This window comes from Homalodisca vitripennis, chromosome 5 (genome assembly GCF_021130785.1).
Source record: "Homalodisca vitripennis isolate AUS2020 chromosome 5, UT_GWSS_2.1, whole genome shotgun sequence".
Taxonomy (NCBI): Eukaryota; Metazoa; Arthropoda; class Insecta; order Hemiptera; family Cicadellidae; genus Homalodisca; species Homalodisca vitripennis.
Genome location: NC_060211.1, coordinates 116620456 through 116636795, shown reverse-complemented (window position 1 = coordinate 116636795; position 16340 = coordinate 116620456). Strand labels below are relative to the sequence as shown.

The following is a 16340-nucleotide window of genomic DNA, read 5'->3' as shown; positions in this document are numbered from 1 at the left end:
GAAGCCTATATTATGAAGAGATTTATTGTGTTTACTACTGCTGCTTGTAGCTCTCTCTTATAATATTAGCCATTGCTCTGCTTGGTGGTCAAAATGGTAATCAAGCAATACACATGAATTGGATATTTTAATTGATCAATTGTTAAAATCCAAATACAGTAAAATCATTGCATCTAATAAGGACTGTCAGGTTCTAAATAACGAGCTTGTAAAAATAAACAAAAAATGTATTATTACAAAAGTATTTAATTTGATTCATACCTAAAATTAAATAAGTTATGTTGACATACAATTTACAAGTAACTACTTCTATTATTTGGTAGTTTTTGGTATGGCATGATGTAAAAAGTCAATTAAAGTTAAATTACAGTACACAACATAAAAACTAATAAAACTAGATTCTATAATTAAAATGAGTATGAAGGAAAATTCTAGATGGCTGTGAGTGAAGCTCTCTCTTTGGCAGTCAATTCCGGATGCCAGACATCCACAATGAGGATCAATCGTTGCTCTGTACCATTGTGCCACACTTCATGTTCGAAACTGTCGTCAAATATAATCACTTTTCCTTCTTCCCAGGTTCTGTCAACAGATTTATTCTCATAATTGAACAAATAAGCTTTGATGATAACTTTTACAGAGCATTGTAATCAAACTGTGAGAAATAACTAAAATAATCCTACAGATCTGTAATATAAGCCTGTATGTTCATACAAAGGCAAAAACATTTTACTCCTCTGTGTAATGATGGAAAAAAACTTGCAATAGCCTACCATGAAGCAATGTTACCATAAAGCAATGTTACCATGAAGCAATGCTGGTCGACTTGAGAGTTTTCTGCCTACTTAATCTGTAAAAACATATCCAGAAATAGGTTTGAGCAAATACAGAAAGCAATACAGAGCAAATTGTTTATGGTATTACAACCATGAGGTTGATTCAAAATGATAAACTGGATAAAATAAACCATGTCTCTAAGCATCCTGTAACAGGTTTTAATAGAGCCCACAGCCCTGAGAAGAATGACTTGTCAGGTGTTGTGGTGGAGAAGACTACATTACAACAAAAACACATTAGAAAAAAGCAACATAAATACAGAATCAAGATTTATGAGTTATGCATTTCAGATATTTATATTTTGAATATTCAATTCTACTAAGGGAAAGTTACAATACAACACCTACTGAATGGCATTTTTTGAAGTTATTACTTGTCTGATGCAAGATTATAAAGGATAAGACAGATAACTTGCATAACAGTGTGAACTGTAGAATTTATAAAGCACTTTATGCCGTGCAAAACAAATGTCTATGGAACTTTATAATTCATTATTGAGCACTCAATTTCGTAATAGGTTATCACTATAAAACGTAAGAAAGATGAATAAATGTATAAGCTGCAAAACAGGAAGTACAACAGTAGTTGAAAAGGAAATATAATTTGGTTTTGAGAATTTCCACAACCCATGGGCACAGAGCAGAAGAGGTAGTTACCACAAGAGGTGAAACTATTACTAAACCCTAATGGAACGTAAGAATATGAGTGGTATCAACTGCAATGATTTCATATTACAGTGCCCCAAAAAAGCCATTCGAGGGTAAATAAAAGATGTTTTATTTTACCAGGCAAAGTTACGACTAAAAAGCCTTCTCTAAACACTTAACCTGGGGACCAACGGCTTAAAGGTAACTTCAGAACCACCACCAATTACCCAAACATTAATATATTTTTCCATCTTCTTGACATAGCTCTCTCTGGAATGGTAACCATGCTCTATGCAAGAACCAATAAAGTAACCTACTTGAAGTCCAGACACTAATATAGAAAACATCTTCTAGTGCAACCTACATCACAATTTTTTTGAACCTCTAAGAGTAAGAAGTCACCAACGTTTAAGACCCATAAAAAGAGACAAGTAATGGTTTACTATTGTGAAATTAGCACAGATAACAGTAACAACAAAATTGGACTTGGATTAGCACCATGTTTCGTAGATTGGTAAAGAGAGTAACTTAGAACTAAAATCTTGGTCATGTTTTCATTTTGATTTATTTCGATAATAATTTTTATGATTTTGTCATGTTACTCCACCTTATGATTACTACTTATTTTTTAATATCCTATATTTTCTATTTATAGTTTGTAAATCAAACACAATTTTATTTGTACAATATTGATTATGTAATTAATTATATTTACCAATATGTGTAAAATATTTTTTACAGTTACGTATATAATATAGTAGTATAAGATTATTATAATGCTATAACCCATTCCACACAAGCATGATGTAACAAAGGCACATGTACTATTTTTAAAATGAGTTTTAATAATAAATTAGGCACTGTTTACAAACATTTAAATATATAAATTAAAAAGTTTTAGTCTGGGATTATATTTGTTAATTTTAGCCTATGTCTGTAGTGAAACTACATGCTTTATATTTGGTCTGTTGAAATTGTTGGTGTTCATGTGTCACTTATACTCAATAATGAACGTGTTAATCCCTCAACTGTTGGTTACTAATAAATGTAATTATGACACTTCACTGTGGATTGTTTTTATATAACAGAGTGTGTAATAACAATAATTATTCAAGTATAAAATAATTATGCTCTGTATTAATAGTTCAAAAAATTAATTTATAAATTAAAACGCTTCTAAAAGTAAAAGCTAAAGAAACATAAGATACAACACACTTGCAGAACAGAAATTGTGTGACCTTGTGGAGCATTTAATAGTAGCATTGGCGCCCACTTTTTATGTTGACAATCCTATCTAATCAGTCTCATGATGGGATTTAAAACACACAGACTTCACCAGCAACTCTATCTTGCTAGCCTCAATCTAGTTAACACAAACAGTAATACACAAACTTTACTGAGAACAAAAGTCTTACCCGAATCAAGTTAATATTTGTATTACACACAAATTTAATTACAAACATGTTGGCACTAAAATCGTACAAATGGGTGTCATTTATATGACTTACTTCTATAATACTCAGGAGGAGGTTACCTGGTATGTTCAGCTACCCTGATGGTGGTTCCAGATGGCACAATGAGCCCCAGATGGGCTCTCAACCTGCAGTTGGTGGGGCCACAGTGCGGCCAGACGTGTGTTCCTCCTTCCATCACACTGAATTTGGCCTGACCCCGCCGACAGTCCCTAGCTGCACTGAACTCTTCTATCAGTTGACAAGTTACAGGAGTTTTCTTACAGTTTTGTTGATATTTTTTACCTAAAAATTACAACAGCTGAATGAACATACATATTCACAACATGACAATTTACCTGCAAATTCATTCTTGCCACGTTTTGATTTTATCATAATTTACATTTTTTCCAATTATTTATTAACAAAAACCCCAAACTGTAGGCATAAAACAAAATAAAATAAACCAACTATCACTGTCTTGTGTATCTCACAGACTATTTATTACTGAGAAATGTACTTGTAAAGATTCCATAGCGATGAGTACATTTTAACCCTTAGACGCATTTAAACATACCTAGCACGCACAAACTGAGCGCTTGAGAATGCGTTTTGCCATGCCTGGCACACAAGGCAATTTATTGACCACTTTTGGATTTTTGTATGGTCATTTAAAAATATTGGAGGAACTGATAGCAATATAAAACTTAGTTTAGCTATGAAACGTTTTTATGTAACATCAATTGTCCTATATTGTTAAAAAAGGTATTGACACCATAAAATATGTCTGAATTCTAATATAATGAATAAGCTGTTCTCATTACTGTTGTCTAACCGGTTCTTTGTTATAGTGAAGTGGAGAGATAAGGGGGGTGACGTGTATAAAACCTAGTCACTAGTATCTACTAGCATCTAATACTTAGTCGTAGCTCTTACTCAGAACTAAGTGAACAAATACTAGATCTAATAGTTAATAACAGCTAGGGAAAGGTCTGCATGTGTCTGGCAAAATGTATGCATGCAAGTGCTTGGTGTAGCAGTTGCTAGGCTTAGCTGCAACTATAATGAATGAAATTTAAATGTCTTTTACAGGCATTGGTTGGAGACAAATGGGGTTATATATTATATGTTATGGGGTAATATATAATATTAACCATGGGAATATACCATACCCATAGTCACCTAGTAAATTTGTAAATCCATCAAAGCAAGATATAATTCCCCTTATTTCCCTCCTACGCCAGATCCTTGCACCGTGAACACTTCCTGGCCACTCACCACTCACACTTAAAATCCTTTCATTGACATCACACATCATGTGTACATAAATGCTGGTAAAACCATTTCTATTTACATAATCATTGTTGTGCATTTGAGGCTTCACAATTTCAACACTTGTACAGTCCAATACAGCTCCTAACACAGTAGACATAAGAAAACAGTGCAACTCCGGCACCACTGATGGAAAATGGATCCAGTTATGGGCACTGTCAATTATTTTATTCATCACACGTTTCACAGTTTTGTATGCACAACTCCTGGGGAAACCAACGAAATCCGGGAACCAAGGAACACCTGAATGGAATCTAGGATCCGTAACAAATCTTAGGAAGATTTCCATTTGTTTGCTCAGTGAAAAAGAATCACCCTGTATCTATTTCATTTCTGGATTCTGCAGTTTACATTGGGAGGTTATCAATGAACCACTTAACAACTAGCATGCCCTGGACTGGACTTAGCGGTTACTAACCTTAACCCTTTCAGTGCCAGACAATCTCCCTAGTGCGCGTGCAAGAAATGCCAGGCATAGTGCCATATGCTCATGCAAGAAGAGCCAGGCTTAATTGCCAATTTTTCAGCAGTTTGCAAAAACTGTCACAGTTTTGTTATTTATTGATGAAAATTGTTACTTTTTGTTTTGTTTTGCTCTAAACAATGTGCTTTAAATTAATACTGAAAAATAAATTTACTACAACATGCATTTAAAAATATAAAAACCAGAAAAACTTTTACTTACATAAATTTTTATGATGAATTTTCCAGTTTGGTGTAAATATAAGGCCAGTAAAAAAAATCCTTGTTCCATAAATTGAGTATGTGTTTGAACCTCCACATACTTTTGAACACATACACAATAAATTTTACATCTATCTTCAAAAATAAAGGTTTTATCATTGTTTTTAAAAAATAACGCGTATTTGGATTTTTTCGCACATCTTGCTAAACACTGTTTTTCACTTTATAAAATTATGTATTAGGCAAATATTGAGAAAAAAATAGCCTATTTCAAGTTTAAAATTACACAATTAATAAACACTTATAGCCTACTTAAAAGTTTTTTTTTTATTTGAATGAGAAAAAATTAACACTTATGAAATGGTAAACAATACGGGTGAGTCCCCTTTTGCATGTTTTGCAAGCAAATGTGGCCTTTTTCCCTTTTTCCTCCAGCCTGAGTACTTTTTCTTACTACAGGCAGAGCAATTAAGTTCTTTTTTATTAGGCAATTTGTTCAAGAACATTGTCCCAATCGGGATCACACCACTGCCGTTATTAGCCGCATTACCCTCCTGCTGTTTCCAGGTGAAGTATACAACATAGGCCTTCTTTCTTGGAGGGCCAGCCATTCAGTGGAAAGTTCTTCTACTAGTGCCACAGTGTACTCTAGCCTAGGAAGGGGTTTGTCAGTATTTTTTTTTTATAAATTATATAGGAATTGAGTACCATGCGCCCAAAGATATATTAAAAGTAAACTTTCCTCCAAAACCGGAGTGCTTTCCTCTCATCCAGGTATGAATTTAACATTTGGTCCCCTCCATCAACCCCTCCCATAAAAAATCATTATTTCTCCTTATGACTTTTGGCTTATTAGTAGTTTTGATGTGATTTCCAAATTTTTTGCTCCTTTTTTTCATCTTCAACTGTGCCATCTGTAGTTAAAACTAATACTTGTTTTGTCTGGGACTGCTTTTCTCTGAATGCTAATAAAGTCATCTCATTTTTTTTGAAGTACTTCTTTTCTCCCACTTTGAACTTAGGTTTTACAGAATCAGGAAGTCCTTTGCGGTTTATACGCATGGTACCCGTCAAAAATGTACATTTACTGTAAAGATATTTAGCAAGCTTTAGAGAAGTAAAGAAATTATCACAGAAAATGTGATAGCCTTTATTTAATAGGCCAGCCATCTCCAAAAGCCTTTTCACAACAAAATAGCCCAATCCATTAGATTTAATTTCATCTTTGTCACTGCCATTCGCCCCTTTATAGACAAAGAAATTCAAGCAGTAGTGGGTGACCGAGTCACATAGCATCCAAAAGCTTTATTCCCCACGATGTCGCTTCTTTGGTAAGTACTGCCTCAGCTGACTGTGCGATTTGGAACTTATAATACTCTCGTCAATCGCAAGGTTCTGACCGGAGGAGAAAAATGAAATTTGAAAACCCTATTTACATGGTCAATCAGTGGTTTGAAACCGAGCGCACGCATCATAATCTGGCTCACCTGGTTTTGCAAGCGGACTGTGTCAACCATATGCAAAAATCTCAATATTGCTTGAAATCTATTTCTGGTAAACATTCTTGGGAACCAGGGAATGAATTGACTAGAACTGGTCCACCAGTAGCTGTAAATAGTTGGCTGTTTTTTTATGCCCATATTTATTAGTACTGCTAAAAAGGCCTGCATCTCTAAGAGAGACACAGGTTTCCAGGAGTTTGCCCGCGCTGTGTGGTTTCAATTGACTTTTAATTTATATATTCTGTGGCATACTTATTGGTATATTTTACAAATGTTTCTAGGAGGCTGTTGTAAAAAAAAGTTTGAAATTAATTTGACAGGGAGGAGTTACGAGGAGGAGCATGTTTTGGACCCGTTAGCTCATCAAATGAAAACTGATGGCAAAAACCAATATTCCCATCCATTTCCACCTCATCCCATCCCATACCATCCTCAGAATCTGAAGAGGAGGTTTCAGACAATTGATATAGGCCTACATTTACTTGGCCGACCTCTTGGCCTTGTTTTGTAGGTTAGGCCTAGGCCTAGGGAGACTTTCAAAGTCAAGTCCTATGTCTGGGGCATCATCCTCAGATGACGAATGATCATTTGCTCTAAATAACAAGTTATCTAGTCTAGGCCTACTAGTATTTGAAGTTGAAAGCAACTCAGGGTGATAAATCCGGGTCACTGTTTTGTGTTTTCATAACCTAAACTAGAAGACTCTTCACTTTCCGTTTCACTATCACTCACAACAACATCACTATCGTCTTCTAACACTCTCCGTAAAGTGTTTTCACTAAGAGGTGATGCACTACGCTTCATTTTGTAAACATTTTACAACAATAACTGAAACAACAACAAGTTAGCTCGGCGCAATCGGCGAAACTGCGTAGTTGGTTAGTAAACAACAGACGACAGCTGACTCAGACTAGCGACGTCCACAGCCACTTGTATTTTGTTTTATTTATAACACTAATGTAATGGAATACATTCAACTGAATGTTTTTTTATAGTTTATATCTTTATAAATAACAATTATAACAAAATTAGGGATTGTTTAGATATTTTTTTGTATTTTTTACGAATATTTTAAAACACGTCCGTGTAGTCGGACGCTGGCTCTTCTTGCACATTTTACGTACGTCCGTGTAGTCGGACGCTGGCTCTTCTTGCACGTTTTATGAACGTCCGTGTAGTCGGACGTTGGCACTGAAAGGGTTAAAGGTTAGAAGTTTATTTTTATTTACTTTGTTTCCAAGCAATAACTAAGACATCCGGAACAACTAGGCCTAGTTAGAACTCAAGTACTAGGTTTTATTAACTTCACCCAAGGTCTATGTGTTGTTTTGTTAAATTTTTTAAGTGTATTAACCCTTCCAGTGAGGTGGTGGATGTTTGTTTCGCTTTGTATTACAATACTTCCTTTCCTACAGTGGTCTATTAATTAGTCATGAACTTAGATTTACTAATAATTACATATCCCTTACACTAGCACCTACAAGCAAACTGTCGATGTTTTAAACGCAAAAAGCTTTACTTCTGAAATGGCGAAGAATTTTTCAAAACATCCATAAGAAAGAAAGCAGGTCGATGTTTCTTTCGACTGTTGGGACTAGACAAAACACTTTGTCATTGTCATTGTTACATGTAATGAACGACAGTCGGCTAGAAAGCAATGGAAAAGTGTTTTAGCTAATTTAGACAATAAAAACTTTGGTGACTTTGTAAATAATATTATGAACACTTCATTCTCAAGTGTGATCAGTTTTGATATTGTGGTTAATGAAGAGGAAAAAATATAATTCTTCATAACCTAAGTGAAAGTGATGAGGACATGGATCACGGTGGTGGCAACTAATGATGGATCTGTTTTATTCAAAATAAACAAACCATAATTAGTCTGATTTTTCTATTATTATCATTTTACTTTGAACTGCAAAAGTAGTTTGAGTGAATTTTTACTATTTTGTGCCTAACATTGTGTTTTGTATATTATAACAATTTGATTATACAACTCCAATTAATGTATTCTAAATAAATAAGGTTTTATAAGTACAATATATAATAAGTTTTTTGCTTTATAAAGCATTTTATGAATTTCACATTTTTAAATGTACAATTAAATGTAAAAATATTTACGGATCTTATTTAATTTTGTGTACTAATTATGCAGAAACTTCAGTTACAATTTATTTATTATAGATAACCTATAGGTTAACCTATCATTTAGTGTTTCTTTGTGCATTATCCTGCAAAACAGTTTATTCAAAAGTGAATTGCATAAACATTTAAAAAAAATATATAATACTACATTTTTATGTAACGTAATCCAGAGGAATCCAAAATAAAAATGTTTTGACAATTCAAAATCCATTGACAATTTTGTTACTTTATGAAAACATCTTGGTGTTTGTGAGTAATTTTAATTAGTGTTTTATGGGTCAAATCTAGTCATTAACCCTTTGAGTGCCACAGCGTCGCTAATTTAGTGATGAAAAGTCATAAAGTGCCAGCGTCGCCAATTTTGACGTCTCGAATCCAATTCAGAATTTTATATAACAATTTGGGCCAAATAATCAGACGGCTGTATTCAATAGGTTCCAAACTTTTAAATAGCCAAAGTTTTATGTTGTTTAATATTTTATCTGTGAAACTTATGTTGTTTGGGTACTTATCAAGAAGCTTATTTTTGGACGAGTTTTCCCTTATCGGGGACAAAATAAATTACATTGTTAAAAACAACTGACTTTATTTAACCTATTTTGGAATGTACAAGTTATTACGACAATCAATTAAATCAAAAACTATAAGGACAACGTTTCATTATTCGGAAATGTCAGGTCATTCGTGTGTCTATTTGGAGACGATTTGGAGATAAGAAGTATGACTCATCGAGTATTTTTCTACATTATGGAAGAAGGAACGTATAATGAAGTTTATTTTGATCTCTGATAAGGAAAACTCGTCCAAAAATAGTGGGCTGTGATATCACTTTTTTACATCACAAGATACCGTGTTGCGTAACGGCCTTTCTTGTTGTTTATGTGCCGATAACCACTTTTGAGTTAATATAAAATAGTAACTTATATAGTATTTTACTGTATTTCTACAAAAGTAATGTATGATTTGAGCGTGTTCAAGCGAAAAACGTGAATTTTCAGTGTAAATATTATTAGGGTTATTATTTAGTAAATGTAAACTTTTATGTAAATATTTAGCAATTGTAGTTTCTAAATTTATAATCATAATTATTTGTGTTGTATAATGTTTTATTAGATTTATTGGGAAAACTACATCATTACTAAGTAATTTCTAAACTCTGACAAATGAAGTACAGTTTATAAAATGTCGGTACAGATTTTGTTAATACATATAATACCATTTTTTTTAAATTCTATAATAAGATATTACACACGGGTTTTATTTATAATCATAGTTTTTTGGTATAAAGAAAAAAAATCTTAAAAATACCGTATATACACAAATTAGGTCGAAACTTAACTTTTTATACAAAAGTAAAAAACTTTTTTTATAAATACTGAAATTTTTTATTTTTTTAAAATCAAATTTTATGTGTAACGATATGTCATATTCTGCATTTAATAAGAAAAAAAAACAACAACAAATAATGGAAATCTGTTTGGTAGTTATTTTACAACAGCTTTTTTCCCAAAAGCTTACAAATATGCGAAAAACAGCGTGGCACTTTATGCATATGCTCAAAGTACCCGTGGCACTCAAAGGGTTAAGGGTTTTTAGTGATGGTCAAATCTAGAATTTTTGAATCTCGAATCCAATTCAGAATTTTATAACAATTCCAAATACCTGTATCTTTAGAGCCTTTTTAGCCAAAGTTTTGTTTAATAAAATCATCATGAAATCAATTTCTGTCTTTCTTGAAGCTTTTGAGACTCCCTATGAACACAAAACATAACCCAAGAATACCACTGAATGTTAAAGGAATTTGTAAAAATTCAAGGAAATGACTATATTTTAAAAGTAAATAAAATCCTATACATTCTATTTTTATTTGATGGTTTACAAAATGGCCTTAACGAATAAATGTATTTTATCTAAAAAATATGGTTATATATTTATATGAATTGTAAAATGTACATTCTAACCTTTTAAAGTTTACAAAATATATAAACCGCCTCTAGTCTTGATAAAAATATATTAATATATAAGCTTATATATGTTTTATAGAGGGCATATTTATACAACTACACAAACTATGAAGTAAAACACAAATCAGCCATTGTCTCTCTCTGTTTACCACCCTACAGTATATGTTCTTTAATAAAAACAGTAGACACTGACAATGCACGAGCATACTTATTGAAAATATGAACTGCAATCAAAATATTATTTACAAAACAGTAATAATTTGTTATGCTTCAAACACAAATATAGAAAATACTAATTGCAAGCAAATAGTACTTACAAAAGAGCAATAATTTGTTAATTAGGTTATCTATATGTAGGTTTTTAAAAAAAAACATCAACAAAATACAACTGTCTACATATTGCTAGACTGGATGTAATGAAACATAACATGACTTTTATTAAATTATTAATGACTAAGCAAGTTTTGTCAGATTCAAGATTTAATTCAAAAATGTCATCAATAAATTTTCAAATTTGAATCTTTGTTGAAGATTTGGTGGATTCGAGATTGGCTTTGATATATCACTAATAGAATTATATTATGTCATTATTGTTCCAGCTTTAGTTTACCTCTTGCGAATAGTTCATATTGTTTCCAATCTCCAATGTCTCTTAGACTTTCTGCTTCATCTAAATAACCTGATCGTTCTCTGTAAGCACTAAGACCTTCACTTTTGATTGTTCTCCAGTTAGACTCAAGCTTCCTGCAAAATAAATATTACATTATAAAAACGTATAATGTTTTATAAACAAGGATAGGCAGCACAAAAGATACAAAGAAAATACGAAACAGATTTTCTACTTTTGACCACCACAAAAGAGCTGCATATGTGACTATTGGTAATCGCTTCAAAGACCCAATATATCATCTTGGGTTTTAGTCCCCATTTATATACAGAGTTATTTTTACAAGCACCAATAGATTTTGTTGCTTTGGATATAATATTTTCAATATAAGAATTTCATGTAAGCTTATTGTTTAGAACTACTCGTAGATACAGTTCGAGGACTTTAGCTGCGCACGTGACTTTGAATGTGTGGTGATAGCTGGGACGGGTGGTGGGGTAGCATAATGCGCTGCGTCCCGAAAACATTTCCTGTGACTCACGGGTAAAACCCTCCTTTCAGGAATCGTATTGGCCCAAATAACTCATCACACTCGCTAAAATTAGTCTGTTTTGTGGCAGTGCTGATTGTGGTGGAATTAAATAATAAGAGAATACCAAATAATAGCAATAATAGGACTTATCGTTGTTTTTCAGTTGTTATAGTGTTGTTTAACGTGTTTTTGAAAATAACGTATTTGTCAATACTAATCTGCAAATCGAAACCGTGAGTTTAAAGTCATTAAAGAGATTGATGCGCCTTCATCTCAGTAGCTAGCACGTAAACGCAACCCACCACACAGATAGCGTTTATTTGTTGAAAGGGTAGTATTTGGACCCTACGAGCCCAGCTAAATTCATCCAACTGTACTTAATCACATTGGAATGTATTATCTAGCTCTTTCCAAAACAGATTGAGCTAATTCAAAGTGCCTTTTTATGGTGAAGATTATTATACAAGCTTTTTATGGGTTAATCATCAGATCTAACCCATGATACCAGTTACTTGTAAAGTTAAAGGCTTCTGAGTGACGTGCTCCAAAACAACTTTAGACAACAGACTTTATTTGTACATTCCTTGAGAATTACAATTGTGTCAAAATTGTGGTATAATTGATGGATAATGAGTGTCAGGATTACTTTGATACTTCCAACTTAAGAATTCATCAATTGTATAAAAAGGATAATACAAATTATTTTAACCAACCCAAATTAAACACATGTATCTGAACACATTTTTAGGGGACAGCACATGACTAACAAGTATATAATTTATCATTCATTTAAGTAGTAATGTGTCGTTTATCTCTAAGTACACTGAACATATCACTGATGGGCAACACAAAAAAGCTTACCTGAAAAATGAGCTGTAAGTTGATTCTTCCAAAGTCCACCAAGGCTTAGCTTTCAGTCTATCAACATTGTAGAGAGATCTTTGATATTTTGAACGAAAAATTCCTTTAATGACTCCTTTTTCATAAATCTGAAAAACAGTTTTAAAATAATTGACGGAGTATTGCCCATAAGAGGAAAAATTATTATACAGATATTATTATTGTCTATTGTCTAGATAAAATTAACCCTTTGAGTGCTGTGGCCATTTCTTAAAGTCAGATGTCCGCCTATTATTTGAACATTTGTATACTATGGAAAGAAAAATCGTTGTACAAATTCTATCCATCCACTTTTTATGATTTTTTTGTGTAATAAAGTCAGAAACATAATACATAATATATGCCCTTATATATGCTTCTTAAAAAAATGCAATAACATGTAAAACTTATTTTTAAACATTTTTACAAGTTAATGTACCTCCATTGCTTCATCATTTCTATTCAACCTCTGCAGGCCGTCTCCCAGGTGGAAGTAGAAGCGGCTGTTGATAGTCTCTGGTTGGTCAGACTTGACACTAGCCAGAAGGTGAGGGACAGCCAGTTTATGGTGGCCTTGCAGTTTGAGTGTGAGGCCGAGGTAGCCACGACATATTACATCTGACGGCCACTGTTTATGAGCAGTTTCCAGTACACTCCTTGCCAACTCCAGCCTACAACACAGCTAACACCCCATCATACACTTCACTACAAGAAAAAATGGCTAACATTTTAAATTTTACTCTATTTGTCTTTCGAAAAATTGATTTTTTCCTATTAATTAATTATGCACCAATTTCATAAGTACTGTTTTGATGTATACAAAAAACAGTAAAATGTTTGTAACATGTGATTGATATGAACTACTAAGAGTTAACAGGAAATCCAAGTACAATTCTAATATTAAAAGTAAAACAATATTATGTATGTAAATGTATGTTTTGATGCATTTTTTGAAATCGACTTGTACAAAAAACATTATGTTCAATTGTATGAATAAATTCTTTGTCTTTGTTTTTTTTTTTAATAATGGAAAGAAGTAAATAATGAGTAATAACAAGAGGAAAACAGTTTCATATCTTTTTTGATAATTAAAAAACAGTGTGCAACATAGTTTTGTATCAGAGGTATACTTATAAGTTGTTAACAAAAAGACTTTATCTAAATAATCAGTAAAAAAAACAGCTTTTTTCACTTCTTGAAATTAGAGGTATGGAAAAACTTTAAATAAAATATTTGTTTCTTTTGTCGAATTCTAATCTGATCTGCTATCTAATGGCGTAGGTTGCTATTTGAAAATTTTACTTAGCCTAGGGGGAAAATGCCCTAACTTTATAATTTAAAGAAGGAGAATTTTTATTAGTTCTAGAAAATAATCTAAGTTTCAACGACAATGTATGAAGTCGTTTGTTAATTCAGAGTTACAGTTGGAACAAAGATGTCATTAACTTTTTTTGTCTGATACAGGTGACCTTGGCAGTAAAAACAATCTGTTGATAAATATTTACACTGCTTGAATCACAAACTTAAGAGTTGTAATATCATCAAATTTAAATCTAAATTAAAAAATCTAATCATGGACTTATTAGATCTAGAACTAGACTTATCCGATCTATGAACATTTTCTATAGATCTATCAATTGGCTGGAAATAAAAATATAGTATCCAAATAAAAAGATGAGTTTTTTCTGATAAAAGCATTCAAATGTTTACACAGGCTAAAAGAGAATAGCCTGAAGTTAAATACTTCCACAGAGAATTCCTTTGAAGATACTTGTTCAATTTGTTTATAGTGTTTGCAGAGAATGTATGAAGTCATTTTCTCAATAAGAAGATAACGAATCTTGAGAAGAAAAACATGGGTTTATAGAGGATATGCTAGTATTAACTCTGAAATAGAGAAAACTTAGTCGATTAGCTAAGCAGTCAAATAATTTTGAGTTTAAGTAATTCTAAAGAGTATAAAAGGGTATTTAGATCCTTAGTTTGAATAAAGTAACAAAAATCTGGAAAAAGTTGTATAATTCAATATTTATCGAAGAATTAAAAAACAAAAGTAAGATTGCCTCTGGTGTGTTATCAGGAGGCTGAGAAGTAGAGAAGACAGAAAGAACTCTTGTTATGTTGTGTTGGGATGCTCACAATCAGCACTCTTCGAGGTCATACCCTCAAAATTATTATGAATATGGCAAAAAGTATATCTTGTCGACCTAGAAATATCCTCAAAGTTCCTTTATTTATATGAAATCATTCAAAAATTAGCAAGAAGCAACTTTGTTATCACCAAATATATTTGGAATGTAATTATTATTTAATTTGAGCGAACATATTTTATAATAAAATACGGCAAACTTACAGACTACATATCTTAGTTCATACAACACTTAACTAATTGACACTTTTTGTAAAGCATACACAAGTAATTTTACCTATTTATCATTAGATAGGTGATAGCCAGTTCTATCTGGTATGTAATGTTGGTGGGGAATCTTTGAATGAGTTCATTGTGGACGCCTACTGCTTGAGCATGTAAACCTGGAAAAATATTTTGAAACATTAATAATACAATAAATTTATAATTACTTTTACAGAATGCAAGAATACACAACACAATAAAAATACATAATCTTAGTAACAAATTATAATGCTAACTAAATAGTTAGATTGATATAAAAAACAATAAGGTTTTGTACAAATTATGTAAAAATGTTATGTATACTAAGCAGATAATATAATAATATTTATTTAGTTCTAGAACAACCATGTGTTATAATAAGCTTGTAGCCAAGTTATTGGCTATTTTGTATATAAACGTATAACAATATATTTTTGTATAAAACTATTTCTACAGTATATTTTAGCAATGAATGGAAATTGTAAATGTATAAATTATAATGAATTATTTAAAGTAATATGATAATAAAATTCGGTTTACAACAAAGATAATTTCAAAATAAAAAATAATATTTTGAAAATGATAAATTTATACACAAAGAAATACTTGTATAGTAGTTTGTAGAGTTAACAAAGTTTTAGTTTCATTTATACATGAAATGTATAAGTACATAACAAATAAAAAAACAAGAAAAATAACAATAATTTTTTATACAATTGTGCTTTTATGGAAAATGTAATTTTTGTGTAATTTCTGCTTCCTAGAGGCTTAATCCTTTCAGGGCCAGGACCAAATATGAGATGTTGCAAAATTTTTTCACATATCATATCCGCTTGTGACTAGTCAAAAGTGCCAGGCTAAAATTGGCGGTTTTGCAGTCTCTTAGATTAAAATTTATAACTTTTCATAAAAATTAGACAATGACCTAAAAGTTGCACCAAATTACTCGTATAGATATATACTATCAACAAAAAAATATATAGATGTAGTTTTAACTAATTTAAAATTAAAAAAAAATAATGTTTTAATATGTGACATAAAATTTTTTATTTTTTTTTGTAAATAACTAAAACAGGAAAAATAATTTTACTGTGGGAAGCTATTTTATTATATTGTAAATTTAGAAAGGAACAACCATACAAAATTTTGTGTTATTTCTCTCATAAATAAATTTTTATGACACATTTTGTATAAATACGCATAATTGTACTTCGCAACAAGTGATAAAGCAACTGACTCTTACACTGCAAGAAACTTAAAATAAATATTCACATTATGGATGTACCGGTAAACAGATGATTGTAGGATCCATAAACAGTTTCAATACAGTTAAATTTACCAAGAAATATTTACACAATTTTATTTGAA

General features: G+C 31.6%; 1 protein-coding gene across 5 annotated transcripts in view; it reads right to left on the bottom strand.

Moving 5' to 3' along the window:
• Positions 1-209: 209 nt before the first annotated feature.
• The window catches only part of LOC124362785 (aspartyl/asparaginyl beta-hydroxylase), an 81579-nt gene continuing 65448 nt past the window's right edge, over positions 210-16340 (bottom strand). For 4 of the 5 annotated variants that reach the window (XM_046817567.1, XM_046817568.1, XM_046817570.1 and 1 more), the window contains 6 exons: positions 15007-15112; positions 13020-13251; positions 12563-12690; positions 11173-11306; positions 3019-3241; positions 210-582 (listed from right to left, as the gene is read on the bottom strand). In XM_046817567.1, the coding sequence (XP_046673523.1) occupies positions 432-582; positions 3019-3241; positions 11173-11306; positions 12563-12690; positions 13020-13251; positions 15007-15112 (974 nt within the window). In that variant the 3' untranslated portion in view covers positions 210-431. Of the gene's footprint in view, positions 583-3018; positions 3242-11172; positions 11307-12562; positions 12691-13019; positions 13263-15006; positions 15113-16340 lie in introns of those variants that run through there. The other variant, XM_046817572.1, reaches the window with a different exon arrangement.